General features: G+C 39.2%; 1 protein-coding gene across 2 annotated transcripts in view; it reads right to left on the bottom strand.

Annotated features, from left to right (window-relative positions):
* Khdrbs2 (KH RNA binding domain containing, signal transduction associated 2) overlaps positions 1 to 14,061 on the bottom strand; it is a 488,795-nt gene extending 474,734 nt beyond the window's left edge. For both annotated transcript variants that reach the window (XR_015046810.1, XM_021163203.2), the window contains exon 1: positions 13,828 to 14,061. Coding sequence is in view for 1 of the 2 variants with exons in the window: in XM_021163203.2 (XP_021018862.1) it covers positions 13,828 to 13,918 (91 nt within the window). In the remaining variant the exon portion in view is untranslated. The remainder of the gene's footprint in view (positions 1 to 13,827) is intronic.
* Positions 14,062 to 18,594: the final 4,533 nt, after the last annotated feature.

Raw genomic sequence — 18,594 nt, 5'->3', positions numbered from 1 at the left:
GCAGAGCTGCGACACTGATGATTTAACCTACACTCCAGTGGCTCTCTCTTTCTTTAACTCCCTATGATGTTTAACCACTCAAATTAACTATGTGTGCCAGTTAAGACAATAACTAATATCAATTTGAGAAAGTTCTGTATGCTGTCCTATGAAGTCAGCAATCACCTTCTCAGGACATGGGCTCCTATTTGTTCCTCTACTCTATATGGATTTTCTCCACATTTCTGTGTTTCTTTATTTTCTTTTCTGTCTTTATATCGATTAGATTGCATTTGTGGTTGTTTTTCTTTTCTTTGGGATTTATTTTGGCTATTGTTGCTATTGATGGTAATGTAGAGTTTCAGACCATACATATATCAGTATGTGGCCTAGGCTGACCTCAAACTCACAATCCTCCTGTCTTAACTTCCTAAGCACCATGGTTACAAGTGTGTACCATCAAGCCCAGTTAGTTATTCCACTAAGAACATCGGAGGTCAGAACTTTCCCCATACCCATGTCTTTACCTCTGTCCTTGAATTTGCACTAAACACTGGACTGGTTCTTCAATGCATATCCGCCTGACATCAGCACTAACAATTTGAGCAACACGTCAGCAACTGACAGTACCTGTAACCCTAGTAGTGAGTAGCACCTCCGACAGCAGCCATTATAATTCTTATTTGTCGTCTTCTCTAATCAAACCAAGTCTTTACACTGTGATGGTAAGCTTTAAACAGACTTTTAAATTATCCCTCTCTGCACTGTGTGATCTGACTTTGGTTCTCCAGAGCCTCTTTCTTAACCAGCCTACTGTTTTAGCCACACCATGTCCCGCTTGTCCCATCTAATAATGTACACTGGACATTTTCCTAGAGTGCAGCCATATCATGTGTCAATGAAATGCTGAACCATTTGCTACTTCTCAAATGCTCTTAAATGGCTTACTATGTTTTAAGCAGGTAGCCCAAACACTTAAATATCCCTTACAAAGCATGTATAGTGAAACACAACCATTCTTTTTAGACATTGATATTCATTTATGTTATTTTAAGTGACATTGAGATTCATTAAGAATAGTTTTAAGTTGGGGTAGTCATTGGTTGTAAACCAATGATTGCTCCAACTTGAGACATACCCCATGGGAGAGAGTCAACCCCTGACAATAGTCTGTTGTGCTTGCAGACAGGAACCAAACATAATTGTGTCTTGAGAGGATTCATCCAGCAGCAGATGGAGACAGATTCGGAGATCCATAGCCAAATATCAGGCAGAGCTCTGAACTCCCATGGAAGAGTCAGGGATAGAAGTGAGCAAGCCAGAGAAGTCAAAGATACCACAAGAAGACCTAGAATCAACTGTCCTGGAACCATGAGGGCTCACAGAGTCTGGGCCACCAATCAAAGAGCAGGCAGGAGCTTGAACTCAACCCCCTACACATTTGTAGCAAAGGTGCAGCTTGGTCTTCATGTGGGTCCCTTAACAAATGGTGCAGGAGCTGGTTTGGTCTCTGTTCCCTGCCATTAGATCCCCCTCCCCTTAATTAGACCGTCTGGTTGAGCCTCAGTGGGATGGGATGTACCTAGTCCTGCTGGGACTGGATGTCTCAAGGTGCAATGGTACCCAAGGGAGGTGAGGTTCCCTTATCTTAGGAGGGATCTGTAAGTTTGGGACTGAGAAGAGAGGAGGGAGGGAGCCTCGACCAGGATGTAAAGTGATTTACAAAAAAAAAAATGTAAAAAAATGAAAAAAGAATGGTTTTATACATATCTAAGCATGGCCATTCAGAAAGGAGGAAAGACATGTGAGAGGAAATGGGTGGTGCACACCTTAGAGACAGAACAAGATTTCTGAGAGTTGCACCAAGAGTTTCTCTTGAAACTCTGCACTTATATCGCCATACACACTTAACTTCTGGCCAGACTGTACTTATTTTTCAGATTTCGATTCACAAGCTCCCTCCTATAGAAGGTCCCTAAGATTTCTGTAGACTTTCTCGGGTATCCTGCCTGGCATCCTGTATTTGCTTTACTGATATAATTAACACATGCTATGGAAACTGTTTATGTAGTTTCCTACACTCCCTGTCACCTCCCCCCTAATGCATATGTGAGACAGTGCTAGCAGAGAGAACCACTTTGAACAAACCTCTATTTACTCCATCAATCCCATGTATAATCTATGAGTAGCACACGTATGTTATGCATTTTGTATATGTGTGCCTGTGTGCATTCTATGGATTTTATTCAGAGGGAAAACATCTGGTTTATTGCAAATCATTGCCAATACTCATCACTTCTTTTATCTTTATTAAATTGCTTTTAATTATCATAATGGTTTATTCTACCAGACTTTCCTTCTGTGGATGTGATATAACTTCCAGTATTTCACAAGTTTTAGTAGACTAGAATAACTCACACCCATGTATCATTCTCTAAGTCCATTCCAAAGCAATAAAATACCATAAAATGCCATCTGCCTCAACCCACAAAATATTCTTTCAAATTCACACAACTTAAAGGCCCTACTTCACCAGGTCTTGAATTCCAGAAGAAGAACTGTAAACTCAATCTAAGTCTTTCAATAAGAGTATAACACCCTGCCGGGCGTGGTGGCACATGCCTTTAATCCCAGCACTGGGGAGGCAGAGGCAGGTGGATTTCTGAGTTCGAGGCCAGCCTGGTCTACAGAGTGAGTTCCAGGATCAGCCAGGACTACACAGAGAAACCCTGTCTCGAAAAACCAAAAAAAAAAAAAAAAAAAAAAAAAAAGAGTATAACACCCTTAGTCCAGTTTTATACTCAATTCAATGTTTTCGTTTATAACACTTACATGTTTATGTGCAGTGGGTGGATTCTACTCCCATGCTTTCATGTTATAAGAAATGAATGCCCTACTGTGTGTAAATCAAATTCCTTAATTTCCTGGAGAAAGTTAATTTAAATGAATCAGGAAATTATATATTAATAAGCATTTTAAGTCATCTAAAAGTTTACTAAAGTAGGATTTTTGTATTCCCTGAAACAAGTTTGTGTGTGTGTGTGTGTGTGTGTGTGTAAATGTTTAGTAACATCTTTTGACCTGTTTTCTAATTGTATCAAATATGTGCCTATGGTTCTGCCGCTAAGAGAGGAGCAGAGCTGATCGATGGCTGCAGAGACAAGGAGAATCAGCTTGCTACAGGGCTGAGCTCCTGCATGTGGTCTCCAGTGCCAAACTGTCAGCCTGGACACATGAGTGTATAAGCAATGTTAACTGGCCTAAATAGATTCAATAAACTAGACACGAGTATGTGTATGTATATGTGTGTGTGTGTGTGTATACATTTAAAAATAATATTTTTAAAAGTGGTTAAGAATTTATTTTGTAGGAGTTGATATGGGAGAGGTTGGAGGCAAGAAGGAAAGATATGTGTGGTACAGAAGCAGCGCTCATGTATGAAGTTCTCAAAGAAAATACATGTTAGTGATGCTGTCACCTAACCAGTCTCTTTACCTTACAATGAGAGCAATATTCCTTACTTTTGTAATATAATCTAAAGACTTGTAAAAGAAAACATGTTAAATGAATGTCTAATTACTTAATCATCCTCTTACAGTCATTCAACACATTCTTTCATTGTTTTTTGCCACTAAGGCTACATCTGCTGAGCTGCTCTTGGAGCCTGACGTTATCCAACATAGAGACACACACCTGCTAAAATGCGCCCTGGGGAAACCATGCAGAGTCTGCTTCCTGATTAGTACAATAAACCTAATCATGAACATCTTAAAGGACATAGTCATTAGTTCCATCCTCTGTGATAACATCACAGAAATATCAATCAATCAATCTGTTTCTAACTTACTAAATTCGAAAAGCTCACACCTATGGCTAACATTTAAATCAAGACATCTCTTTCTGCCCAAATCTGCAATCCACTTGTTTTCAAATATTAAACCAAGTCCTCACTGCTCAAGAGCCATGAAAGAAGCTTCAGGTTTGTTTGTTTTGTTTGTTTGTTTGTTTGCTTGGTTTGGTTTTTTGTTTGTTTGTTGGTTGGTTGGTTGAGAGAAAAATTCAAAAAAATATATGAAGTTCTCCTTTAATAAAATTGGAAAGAAAATACCTTGGCAAATCACACAACTTCTCCAATAACTTCTGAGTTATTAAATTGAAAATAAAAAATGCTGAAATGTTCACTTATGCCTCTCTAGAATATTACTAAGCATCCTTAAATATAAGGTATTTGTGGTTCCTCAGTGTGGGTGTATTCTGTAAATCCCCACACCGCTAATCCATGCACCTTTTACTCACTGTAGTTATTTTATAACACTGCATAATAATTCATGTAATACTTGCATTCATAAACTAATATGAGCAGTTTACTGAAAAATTAATATTAAATATTCTACATGAATTTTATACATTAATATCTGACCTTCCTTCAAAGCATGAATAATTCTTGTCTCTACCCTGTGAAGCACTATATTTTAATGGCCTTTGGGTGTGAAAATCTGGATTTCAGATCAACATTTCTTTTCTTCTATATGAAATTTGTTAAATAATAAGCATTCAGTCCTGTCACTTGTAAGAACAATGCCAATAATAATCTAGGGTGATTTGTGAGTAAAAGTCAAGGTAAGCTCTGTACAACACCCCATGCCATCCCCCACAAAGATCATGACCTATGTATGAGCAGTCAATAGTAGGCCTGGGGACTCTGAATCCCTGTGATCTTCAAAATAACTGTTCTTCAAATTTCACATGAGACCTAGCAGATCATCCATAAAATATTGATATCATCAGCATGTATATGTACTTATGTGCATTGAATACACACATGAATTGTTAAATCCCCTATGGCCCATAGACTTCACGAATTAATCATGTAATATCTCTATGTATATCAACAGTATATCTTTATTGTCACCAACTCACATTAAAGAACAAGTGTGATTGTGTGATTAAATATAATAGGGTCCTAGCCCAATAGAATGTTTCCCAAACTATAGCTAAATTAAGAATGTTTATAGAAAGTAACTTAAAGCAATCCATTGTTCTTAAATGTTTACCATCTTTCTATTGTGAATGAAGATGAGCTGTGAATAACTAATTTCAAGGAGTTAGTGACATAGCAAAGGAATGTCTGGGTCCTGACTCCTCAAATACTGGAAGTATCAAGCATGCAGTCATTAAAGGATTTTTCACTTAAGAAAATGAGGGCTCCTATAACATGAGTATTTGCTATTTGAGAAATCAACTACTAATCATCTTTTTGGAAAAGAAAAATAATCTATTTCTTGGTCATTCTTATTTTATTTAAATTTAACATTTTTTTATTTTTGAAATAAAAATATAGTAAATTTAACCTAAAAATAAAGTAAAACATTTGCTATTGATAGTTTTAAAAACTACAGATGTATAAAAATATAATTTCAGTTAATATATATTTCATACATTTATTTAATTTTTTGAGACAGGATATCTCTATGTAGCCCATGCACTCTGTAGACCAGGTTGGCCTCAAACTCACAGAGATCTACCTGTCTCTACCCCCTGAATACACGGATTAAAGGCATGAGCCACAACCACCCAACAATATGTATTTATTATAATATATACAGAACAAAAGAGGATATGTGACATGAAGAAAGGCCCAAATGAGGATACTTCAATCACACTTAGAAGGTAGAACAAAATAATTACTGCAGAGGGAGGGAGGGAGAGAGAGAGGGAGGGAAGGGAGAGAGGGGAGGGAGGGAGGGAGGGGAGGGAGGGAAGGAGGGGAGGGAAGGAACTGGTATAGGGAGAAACCCAGAGGGTCAGGAGAATGAATGGAAATATGCCAGGGGTGGTGGTTAGGGGGAGTCTCTAGAAAGTCTCAGGGATGGAGGAGGCTCCCAGGACTCAATGTGGATGACCTTAGCCAAAATGCTAAACGGTGGGGATTTAGAACCTGAAGAGACCATCTTAAGTAGTTAGACAGTGACCCTAGTGGAGGAATGGGGACACCAACCCACCTTCTAAAAAATGTTGACCCCAAATTGTTCCTCTCTAAAAGAAATGCAGGGACAAAAATGGAGCAGAAACTGAAGAAATGGCCGACTAGTGAGTATCCCAACTTGGGATCCATAGCATGGGCAGGAACCAAACCCTGGCACTATTACTAATGCTATGTTGTACTTGCTGACAGGAGCTTAACATGGCTGTCCTCTGGGAGGCCCTGCCAGCAGCTGACTGAGACAGATGCAGATACTCACAGCCAACCATCCATTGGATGGAGGTCAGGGGCCACAGAAAAAGATGTATACCCTTTGTTGTGAGAATCCAAGAAGAAAAGGAAAAGGAAGGGCTGTTGGCTAAAAACCTGAATTAACTGTAAACAATAGGCAGGTACATTGTGAGGGAGTAACCTAGGCATTAATGTAGAAGATCTTTGGGGGAGACAGTTGGACATCTCAGCAGTAGTAATCAATCAAGCCTACACAGGACCACACAAGACAAAGCTGTGCCCTCACAGACTATCAATGCCATCTTCTCAGTTTGGATATTATACACTAAAATAGCTTCTCATTTCACAATTACTGGCAAATGCATAACAACTGCAAAATAAGTTTGGGGTTTGGGGTTTTTTGTTTGATTTGTTTTGTTTTGATGAATACATGCTCTGAAAATGTTCCTCTGTGATTAGAAGTAAGACTTGATAAAATATGGCTGAATTTGACAGTGAACGAGTTTCTGGAATTTTGTTTTCAGGGGATGTCTTCTAACTAGAATAAAGGTAATATGTAAGACTGATTTCATCCACTTAGTATCCATGTGTCAGATGCAGAGAATGAAGGCAAGCATTAAAGATTCAAAGACCTAAGTCACAAATCCAACCTCCGGGCTAGAGAAAAGAAACACAAAATCCAATAAAACTGCATGTTGCAGTGTAGCTGTGCAAAAGTCAAAAACAAGAGAGGCAGGTTATTCTAATCCACAATAGATAACCCAGATAAATGAATAAGCTATTTCACAGACTAAGGGGCAACCTGGCCCCAATTGTTGAATGAATAGTAATTCCAACCAGGTAGACAAATTAAGGAAGGTCATTCCAGAGAGACACAACACTTATGAAACCCAAGTTACAGGAGGGAGAAAAGAGGCAGACAACTATATATCATGCCAGATGGCATAGGAAAGAGGCCCCCAGGGAAAGCTTCTGAAGTCTGCTGAAGAAAAACTTTCTGTGAGTGGGCTGAAGAGCACTATCTGAACAGCTTTCATAGTGGATACAGTTGATTCAATGCTGATAATTTGCTCTGCTTTATGAGTGCAATCTACTGATATGGACCAGTCCACCCTGGAATGATGAATTGACATCAGTGATCTTGAGAAAACAGAAACCATGTAGAGCAGCATTGGGGTGGACAGGTAAGGATGAGGAGAGCTGCCATAGGGAAGTGAATTATTTGTTCCAGGTGAGATAAATCAAGATGAAAGGATCAAAAGTTAAGACTGCAAAGGAGATATGTAGTAAGAGTGCCAAAGAGTATGAACTACATGTTTCAGAAAAAAGAAATTAGTTTAAAAAGCATGAGCTAGTCAAAATTCCACTTTGGATGAATCCTTGTGAAATACAGTATTTATTGAAGTGGACAGAGAGGCAGAAGTGTCTAAAAAGAAGGTGAACCTTGCCAGCTGCCCAAGCAAAGGGAGGAGAAGGACCCTGCGAGAGTATCAACAGTAGGAAGTACAGGCCCAATGGGTAGGGAGAAAGCAGAGAGAAACTGGACACAGCTGTTAGTGGTGACTCTGACAGTAGAGTGACTGTTTTAGGACAGTATTGAAGACACAGGCTAGACTGAAGGGTTTCAAGAAAATAAAATAAGAAAAATGAGGGGCCCACATGCAGATTGATAACATCAGACACTTGAAAGACACAAGGGAGGATAAGTGTCAAGAAAAATTAATATCATTACTTTTGCAAGTGAGACACATTCTATTTTTGAAGTTATTCATGTTGAAAAGGCAGTTACAAGAATAAATAGAAGTAGGGGACCCAAGGAAAGAACTTTGTCTCCAAAACAACCTCAGTGTGCATGGGAAGCACTGGTGATGTAGATGTGGGTTAACTCTGAAAGAACATAATCAGTTGTTGTTATTACAAGAAAATGAGGATGGACATGGAGCCTGCCTAAAAGGATGAACATGGGGTCTGCATGTGAGGATGGACATGGGGTCTGCATGTGACGATGGATATGGGGTCTGCCTGTGAGGATGAACATGGGGTCTGCATGTGAGGATGGACATGGGGTCTGCATGTGCAGATGGACATATGATCTGCATGTGAGGATGGACATGGTGTCTGCATGTGAGGATGGACATGGGGTCTGCATGTGAGGATGAACATGGGGTCTGCATGTGCAGATGGACATATGATCTGCATGTGAGGATGGACATGGAGTCTGCATGTAAGGATGGACATGGGGCCTGCATGTGAGGATGGATATGGGGTCTGCCTGTGAGGATGAACATGGGGTCTGCATGTAAGGATGGACATGGGGCCTGCATGTGAGGATGAACATGGGGTCTGCATGTGCAGATGGACATATGATCTGCATGTGAGGATGGACATGGTGTCTGCATGTGAGGATGGACATGGGGTCTGCATGTGAGGATGAACATGGGGTCTGCATGTGCAGATGGACATATGATCTGCATGTGAGGATGGACATGGAGTCTGCATGTAAGGATGGACATGGGGCCTGCATGTGAGGATGGATATGGGGTCTGCCTGTGAGGATGAACATGGGGTCTGCATGTAAGGATGGACATGGGGCCTGCATGTGAGGATGAACATGGGGTCTGCATGTGCAGATGGACATATGATCTGCATGTAAAGATGGACATGAAGCCTGAATAAAGGGATAGACATGGGATCTGCACATGAGGATAGACATTGGGTCTGTATGATGGTTTGTATATGCTTGGCCCAGGGAGTGGCACTATTAGGAGGTTTGACCTTGTTGGAGTAGGTGTGTCACTGTGGTCATGGATTTAAGACCCTCATCCTAGCTGCTGTCAGTCCCACTAGCAGCCTTTAGATGAAGATGTGGGAGTCTCAGCTCCTCCTGCACCATGCCTACTTAGATGCTCCCATGCTTCCACCTTGATGATAATGGACCGAACTTGTGAACCTATAAGCCATCCCCAAATAATGTTGTCCTTATAAGAGTTGCGTTGGTCATGTGTCTGTTTACAGAAGTAAGCCCTAACTAAAATCTACATGTGAGGATGAACATGTGATCTTCATGTGATGATGGCCATGGGATCTGCCTGTTAGGATGAGCATGGGGTCTGCATGTGAGGATAGGGGGTCAGATGGACATGGAGTATGGAAGCATGAATAGAAAGTCTGTATGTGAAGGGCATGTAGTCTGCATGCGGTAGGAAGTAAGGAACACAACAAAGCATATACACAGAGACCCGGGAAGCTGATAAGGGGGAAGGCATTGTAAGCTGAAGATGCTTGATGAGGTCTGACTTCGTCATTGAAAGAAACAAGAAAAGAAAAGAAAAGAAAAGAAAAGAAAAGAAAAGAAAAGAAAAGAAAAAAAAAAAAAAAAAAAAACCTACCCTGAGAAGTAACCATTGATGGGAAGGGGCATTTAAAAAAAAAAAATCTCTCCCTGCAATCATGAAAATCTGTTTTCTCATTTTGTTTATGAGCTAAATTTTTATTCAGCATTGATTCAAATAGCAAAGTAGGAATTATTTTCCTATTCTTATCAAATCTAGTCTCAAATGTGGTTAAGCAGACGTGTTCAAATGCTAAAGAAATGTGTTTCTTATATTTATATAAAATTCTCCCCTTTTTACTGTAAGCAAAAATACTTAACCTCAAATTATCTGTCTGATCGGCATTGTATTTCCCATTTTACAGATAGGGGAAAAAAAGGAGTACCATACAGGAAAGCAAACACATCTTCATGTCAGCACAGCCTGTGGAGAGGTCAGTACTCAGTACCAGATTGTTCATTGCTAAAATGGATTGTTTTACTATGTTATTCATTGGTTTGAATGCAGACTGAAGATATCAAGAATTTAATCTATGCCCATGTTTGTTTTTATTTTCAAAATGTAAATAAGATTATACAATATCAATAGAGAGAAAAAAAAAACATTAGATTCATCAAGAGGAAAGTCCACTGAAATAGTTGTGTGAGTAGATGTTTTTTATTAACCAGAAGATGATTTTAGGCACAGGGTCGATAAGTTCCATGACTTAACCATTTTGCCTGGCTCTGTAGAGAACATTTAGGGAATATGGTCTAAAATTTAAAGTTATCCTTACTGAGAATTTAAGTCCAGCTCGGTTTTGATATGTCATCATTTGTGATAAATACAAATGGATGGCATCTTCCCACACTTAAAAACCCGTATGTATCGGTAAACATAAAGGCTAACTACAGTTGTCAGGCCAAGTCTGTCACCAAGAGTCCTAGAGTAGCTCAGAAACTATTTTGTTAATCTTTGATTTTTCCTCACCACTAATTAGCTAAAACATCAGTTAATCTGTTAATATTTGTGAAGAATGCAGAGTAGAAAGCCTTGTCTGAATCATTTTTACTTGAATGGAATAATACTTCGGAAAGGATTAAATGCTGCAATTGAATCAAGAAGTGTGAATCTGCCACCCAGCATGTTCAACCAAAAACAAGCATCTGTTCACGAACGTACTTCACATACAAGACCCAAGCCTTCAAAGTAGTTCAATAGAATTAAGAGCGTGAATCTGTCTCCACTATACAGCATCGTGTACATGCCTCAAATCATGCTATAGTGAAAGAAATGTATTATTATTATATTTACTTATACTGGGAAGGAATGGAAAAATACCAAAAATGTTCAGCTATTGATTTTTTTCTTTTCGTTTCTTTCTTTTTTTTTTTTTTTTTTTTTTTTTTTCTGTTCAGAATCCGAAAACATCACTCTTCTGAGCAGCAGGCATCTGGGAATGAATAAGAATTCTGGAAACATTAGGATCTCCTATTCTCACTATTTTCTTTGAGACAAGAAAACTGGGACCAGGGAAGAAAAGCTTACAAAATTCGGCTAAATAAGCATGGAATCAAATTAAGGTATCACAGATACAAATAACCTCATGTAACTCCAAGGCTAAAGCAGAATCCGACCTACGCCAGAACTTTCAGAATCATGCTGGGTTTGCCCCGTTAGCAGATTCACAAACACCTTCCATAACAAATGGCCAACTACATAAAACTGTAATTACAGCAGGGAAGTTATGCATTATACAAACCCCTTAACACATATTATTCAAAATCTGCTATAACTAATAGTCAAAATCATAAATTATTGTCTTTTAATTATTTTTGTATGACCCCTACTGAAAATACAAAACAGAAACAAATGAAATAAAATACAATGAAAGCAACAACAACAACAACAAAAAGTTATTCAAAGCCCCACAGCCTTGTACCCTTAAAGAAACAGGCACAACTAAGGAGAGGCTGGTATCTATCACTAACCAGAAAGCAAAGTAAGTCATTGTGAGAGCTCCCTGCTTTATATCTCTGCCTCTAGAAACTCATTCCAAAGAATGGAATCATCTGGATCATTTTTACTGCCCCCCTCAGTCTCAAGACTGTCTGCCCAGCACTGCTGACATGCACTCCAGTGTGCCCCTTCCTTCCATTTGAGTATCTGTGTCAGGTTTATTTATAGCCGATGCCTTCAAACGCAGCATTTCCAGGTATGAGAAATAAAATCTCTACTGTGATCCTAGAAACCCTCACAAATGGCCTTTGAGAAGACAATGGAAAAAAAATCTATAATGCAACATGTGCATTCTGATTCGCTGAGACTCCAAAGCACGCTTACCTTACACTCTAGTAAGCATGTGTACAGTTACAGAAGTGATGGCGGCCCTGTGCATCTTTTTATGGAACTATCTAACTACTCTAGGATTACTGCCGCCACCTCTATCCTTCTCTTTCTCTCTTTTCTCATTAGTCAAAAAAAAAAAAAAAAAAAAAAAAGGAATTCTCTGAAATTTAGGCACCCTCTTTGTTTCTTACTGAGATGCCTTTCTAGTCCCAAGTTTTTTAAATAACCCATTACAAAAGCAGGCCATGCTTCCCCCTGCTGGGAAAAAATTAAATTACAAGGTACATTAGAACAATTTCCTAAGTCTGAAGAAATCTAGTGTTTGGGAAAGAAAAAGACAGCAGGAAACCAGATACTTTGTGGTCTCCTAACTATTTTACTGGTCAAGAATACCCATGCATCTCACCCTGGTAAGACTTTTATCTACATCTCTTAGTTCTGTAAGCTTTAGAAATACAATTAATACACATTAATTGAGCTAATTATTAAATTATTAAATGAGCTAATTATTGAGCCATCTGTCCCAAAGAGAGCTCCAGGTCAGAGAAGATTGTGAATCTGCTTTCATTGTACACTGAATGGAAATACTTCTGAAGAACTGACTGAAGCGAACAAATAAAAGAACTCATTTTAAATCGGTTCATGCTTATTGAGTCATTATTTTCCAATATGCAGTTGCTCTCCAACAAGGGAAAAGAGTACTGTTCGTAACTTTCGTATTTCAGTTTCATTTATTATGACTTGATTATTAGGTAGTGGTAAACATGATTGCATTTCACTGCCTAACTACAAAGCCAGCTTTTCGCTTGAAAACAGGATAAGTATTTCACATTCCACATTTTTTCCTGGCAGTCTTTCATGAGATACTTTGTTATTATAGGTTATAATAAATAGCAACCACTAAAAATGCCAAAATGCATCTAATGTCTCTGAATCGTATGAGTAAAAATCTTTCTATGATGCACAAGTAAATCTCAAAAGTATTTTAATGCTGAGGGGCATGATGAGAGAAAGATGTCATTGATTCTTCTATGGGTAAGACCTCAAGCAACAAATCTGCACTGTAGCCAGTTTGATGATGAAGCACTTCATTATTAATAAAACATTCATCCAAAATTTCTGCAGTTGTGTTAAATAGGAGAATGCGGGGTACCAGGTATCAGGGATGTCTTCAGTTGCTACCATTGTTTCACATATATGGAACTATATTGGGTTAATATTTCTGACGGAGAAGTTTTCATGTGTACCTTTTTTTCAAAAGACCTTTCAAAGCATTGCAAAAGGCAAGACATAGATGCTCCTCTGGGAACTGAATCTCTGCTACATCACAGGTACACAAAAGAAAACGCACACCTGGTTTAAAAATCAGTTGATCAATTATGGAGCGTTCCTAGAGACCAATATCTTGCATAGTACCCAATCATCACCTTTTGAATACATTTATAAGCACTTTAGCCTCTGCTTATCATGCTCACATAAATATACGAACATGCATACTTTATTGTTGAATAATTCTAAGACTTTCCAGGGGAAATACCGATTAAAGGCTATCAAAATCACTTTGAAATGCAGAAGGAAAAAACATATATATATATATATATATATATATATATATATATATATATTACAAATAAATAAATAAATAAATAATAACGCTAATCTGTGACCAAGATACTCTCAGAATTCAGGAGTAAATGGATCGCATTTACTCCTGAACTGATTTTGCTGGCTTCTGCAAAGTAACAAGGTCCCGGTGGACCACCTGACACTTGCTAGTTTCCCTGTCCAGGACCCTAACAGGTCGCATCACTCTGCCATTAGACCTCAGGGCTAATTGAGCCTTGGAGGAGCCCGGCATCCAGCGCTGTGCTCCTGCATTAGGAAAGGGCTCTCAGGGACAGTTTCTGCCCAGCGGAGCGATCGCCCTCCCCAACTTCGGCTTGCCGGGGCTGGCAGGAGCCGGGCCGGTCCTACCTTCCGCCAGAAGGCGCGACGCGTGCACAAAAGATGGATCCAGGCTATCCTTCTCTGCCATCAGCTCTGGCAAGTATTTCTCTTCTCCCATATCGCGGACTTCGGACCGTGCCCGGTCAGGCGCAAATTCCGCCTGCTCGGAAGCCTCGGTCCCTGGCTCCCCCGGGAACCTTTCTTCCTCCGGAGAGCGCAGCTCTAGCGCCTGGGGCTGCGCAGACAGCGCCGGTACTTGCCTCTCCCGCGCCCCAGCCTGGCTCCGGCCGCGGCCTCAGCTGGAGAGGATGCCCGTGCGGCCCACCCCCGCCGGCTTCTTATTGGAAGCGGAGTCCGAGGGCGGGGCGCACGCGGAGACTGTGGACTATCATTGGGCGGGGCCGCAAGTCGAGTCGCCTGAGTGGCAGGAGGCTGCTGCGGAGGGGAGGGGTGTGCGAAGTGCAAGCGCACTCTCCTGGCCGCCTGAGCCCGCCGTGTTCTCAGGCCTGGACAGTGCTGTGGAGTGGGTGCGGGCTGCCAGGCAGGCAGGAGGATGAGAGAGCAAGAATGTGTGCCCCATGAGCACAGAGGCTGAGCACTTCACCTGGGTCCCCAAGGCACAGGTGTCTCTCCCCTGGATGATCACAGACTCTTGGGCAAGGTTGGAAATCCGAGACAAAATGTGGGCTGTGTTTCCCATGACCTACATCTTGGGGCAGAAGGATGTCCACGAATGTACAAATGAAGAAGTGCCTGGATTCTGTAGTAGAGCAAAACGCTTCCAGTGTATCTTGCCATGATACGGAATTAGTTCTAGGGATCCACCCATTCCTATGGTGCAAAATTCACTCACTGTGTAAACTTAGCGGGGAGAATTGTGAATGAAAGAAGCTAGATGATGCCTAACTTCTGTCGCTCTGATGTTCTCCTATTTTAGACATCAGGGTCTCTTTCACTGCGGTGGGAATGCTGCTGAACTACTTTGTATATGCCCCATCTTTATTTAAATGAGCATTTTACCCACAAGAATCGCCAAGGAAGGAGGAATAAGGGAGGTACCCTTCCCTTCCAGATGGGACCCCTGAGCTGTACCTTGTCTACTTAAAATGAAATGATTCTTTCTTTAAAGTTATCTTTTCCCAAACAATCCCTTGTCAATATTTCTACCACCCTTTCACCTGGGACAACTTTCCCAGTATATAAAACCTGCTGGGAATTTCCTAATTTCTCTTATTCTGTCCACAGTGTTACCTAAGTATTTATTTTAGGTGAAATTAGGATGTTATATTGATTTTGTATGACATTTTAAAAATTTAACATGTTTCACACCTACGCGATAACTCACTCCAGCTCAGAAAAACACTGAGCAACCCAGAGATACCAGGCTTTGCTTCTGTAGTTGGTGTAATATGCCTCAGAGCTGTGCTAAAGCTGAGGCTAAAATTCAAATCTAAGTAGTGTGAAGCTTCAGCAGCAGGGTTTACCCTACTCTCCCATGTGCTAGATACTTTTATACTATGCATCCATCCAATTAGTGTTTAAAAGTATTGAAAAGAGTCTAGAGACTGGACTTGAATAATTGCCAAATGAGATAGACACATTGTGTTGAGTTTTCTCTCACAGGGATGCTTTCTAATGAGGGATGACAAAGAGAACCAGAAACACATGACAAATGTCAGAAATAATACTAGACTAGACAGAATCCTAATCTGTAGAGTACTTTGTGTATTTAGTACATAATGGACATCATAAAATAAAAATAAGCTATATTGACCCTTAGAAACCAATATTCTTATTACTCACTTCCAGAGGATTAGCAACCAAAGGCAAAACCCAAATACCCTGGAGGGGTGCCCTCATCCACATTAAAATCCATATGCCCCCAGTAGGTGACTCCAAATCACTGAGTTCTTCCCTGACTCATATATTTTGTGGCCACCAAAAACTGTGCATTAAATATTTTAAGAGCAACCTTAGGATTGAGAACATCGTATAAATACAAATGTAAATAAATTGATAACCTATAAATAAATTATTATTGAATAGAATATGTGTGGTTATACATAAATAAATTATAACTATTTATATGCTTCCCTCTTCTGATGCTAGGAAGACTCAATCATACCTTAATTGATTTTCAACTTGAGTTCTAGTCCTGAAAGACAATTTAAGATTCAATTTTGCTTATTGTACCATTATTTCAAAAGTGATTTATTAAGAAAAATGTCCCAAGTCAATTAGTATCCAGATGATGCATAAGGCACATATTCTATAGTATATGTTCTGTGGTGAATGTAGAAGACACATATTTATTTCTTTTACATATCCTATGAACATCCAAGGAATTTAATCAGCTTATCATGCCACACTAGTGGGAAATACACATTATAAATTATTAAATAAGTTAAAGCATTTGTACTTCCCTCATTGTTTCAATCAACCTTTGTATAACACACGGCCACAGAACATATTCACAATAAGAATCTGGACAGATAGATCAGTCATCAAGAGGACTTGTTTCCCCGTTGTGAAGACTGGTTTCTCTCACCAGCAAGCTTAGTTCCTCCCAAATGCCTGCAATGTCATCTCTACAGTGGGCAAACACAAGAGGATCACGAAAGCTACCTCCGTTCTGGTCTAGCTGAGAAAGGATGAGCCACATATTTGGGGGGGGGGGCATTCCTTCAAAGGAGTAAATAAAGGACAGGGTTGCCTTCTTCTGGTCCTTAAGTACTCACAGGTGAATCAACTCACAGAAATGAATGCAAAGAGAGAAGGGAGGAGAAAGAGAGAGAGAGAGAGAGAGAGAGAGAGAAAGGGAAAAGAAAGAAGGAAACAGGAAAAGAAAGAAAGAAGCAAGCAAGGAAGGATGACAGATTAACAAAATTGGCAGAAATTAGTAATTTGTACAATAATATGGAGACAACTGTCCTCCATGTGTGTAATCACTCTTTAGAATTCTAATGAGTAGATGTACTGTCTAATATAATTGAGAATTGAAATGTTAACTGATTAATGTTTTGCTGAAGAGTCTCACAGATTCTCATTAGTGAAAAGCCTCTATTTTGATGTTCAGTTTCTTTTACTGTCATTAAATACACAAGTCATCTGTCAGTGCACATCTCGAGTAATTTCCATAATATACTTTAGGATTATAAAAGAGAATGGGGAAGTCTGGCAAATGTCTCACCAGGTGTAAGGACTTACTACTCAAGAATTGCATGAACATACCCACTCCCAACACACAATAACTCTAATAAAATACAAAGAACTTTTGTATGCGAATGAAGAGTGGAGAATTGGTTATACCGAATATCAAAAGCAGTGATTATACATACTGCAAAAGGTCTCTTTTCAAATCCTCTGCTAAGAGGAGTTAAGGAAAGGAATTGGGGTGAATATGACCAAAGTGTATTGTAGTATAATCTCAATTGTGAAAATAATAGAGTAGGAAAAGAAAAGGAAAAGTCGGTCACACATAAAGTGTTAAGAGTCAAAATTTGCTATATGCAAATGTGTCACTGCACAAGTTAATATGCACCACTTATATCCTAAATATATGCTTGCTGGTTTTAGAAAAATTTAAAATAGTCATGGCATATTTTAGGTGAAATGTGTGTAAGTTAAACACTACAGAAGAGATACACAAAGGGAAAAGATCCGGCAGTTGAGGGTTGGCAACTGAGGTGTAATACTGCTGTTCTGGATGCTCGCAATTTGAACAAATGGCCAAGGGGGAAAAAAAAAAGACTGTCCTGCTTATGAAGTGACCTCAACATCTGAGTAATACATTTCTGGTGTTGGAATTATCTGTTTTTGTGAAATTAAGCAAAGTGAACCTCTGAATAGCTACTACCCTTGATGATGGCAGTGACAGGAGATTCCTGATTATAAACAATGAAGCTGTCATTATCCTGTCAAGGCAAGCTCTTGTCTGTGGTCTTAATATTAAATCCAATAGCAGTTGACTTGTTGCTCAACTATTGATTGTTTTCTGGAGAAAAACAAATTAAAGTAAGGAATTACAGCACGAATATGTAATATTTTCTGTGCACAGCAAATCAAGATCTGGTCTCCATTCTATTTGGTATAAAGTAAGGAGATGAAGGCCACAAGGAAATTTAATATGAAAAGAAAACCTACAGTTAAGTTGAAATTCTTTTCACTCAATATGTATCGTGACTAATGCAAGGGGTAAAGATTGGATTGAGTTTTAATTTTGATTTAGGAATTACTTATCGACATTCCTGAAAGAGCTGCCTAATATTAAATTAGAGTCATAAGAGAATGCCATCCCACTCAAAGTTTAAATCACTGCAAGTATCCAGATGATACAAATTTCCTAACTCTTCATCTGTGTGTAGCATTTTGATGTGTATGGCATAATTATTGTGATGTTCTGCTGTACAGAATAAACATACCATGTTATCTAAAATATTTTTATAATGTAGGTAGCAACTATAGAAGTAAATATTTCAAAGACAGGGCAGAAGGTAGAACTGAAGAGAAGAATAATTGTTTCACATGTGCAGAGTTGAAATTTTGTGATTAAAAAAAGTTCTGAAGATGACTTGTGCAAAATTTTAAATATTCTTAAAATAAAGACAGTGTCTACTTAAAGATGATTAAGATGGTAAACTTCCCACCCAAAAAATAATACAAATGTCAGGCATTTGAAGAGAGTAATGAAATTGAAAATGACATTCCAGTTTTGTCTGGTAGTACACAAATACAATAGCAATATTTGTGAGCTAAGGAAGAGGCTAACCATAAGTTCCAGATCAGACCTGACTA

Source organism: Mus caroli, unplaced genomic scaffold, assembly GCF_978045245.1.
Source record: "Mus caroli unplaced genomic scaffold, Mus_caroli_1 scaffold_1, whole genome shotgun sequence".
In the NCBI taxonomy this organism is placed as follows: Eukaryota; Metazoa; Chordata; class Mammalia; order Rodentia; family Muridae; genus Mus; species Mus caroli.
Note: the sequence above shows the minus strand (reverse complement) of the source record. Positions and strands in the feature narration are given on the sequence as shown.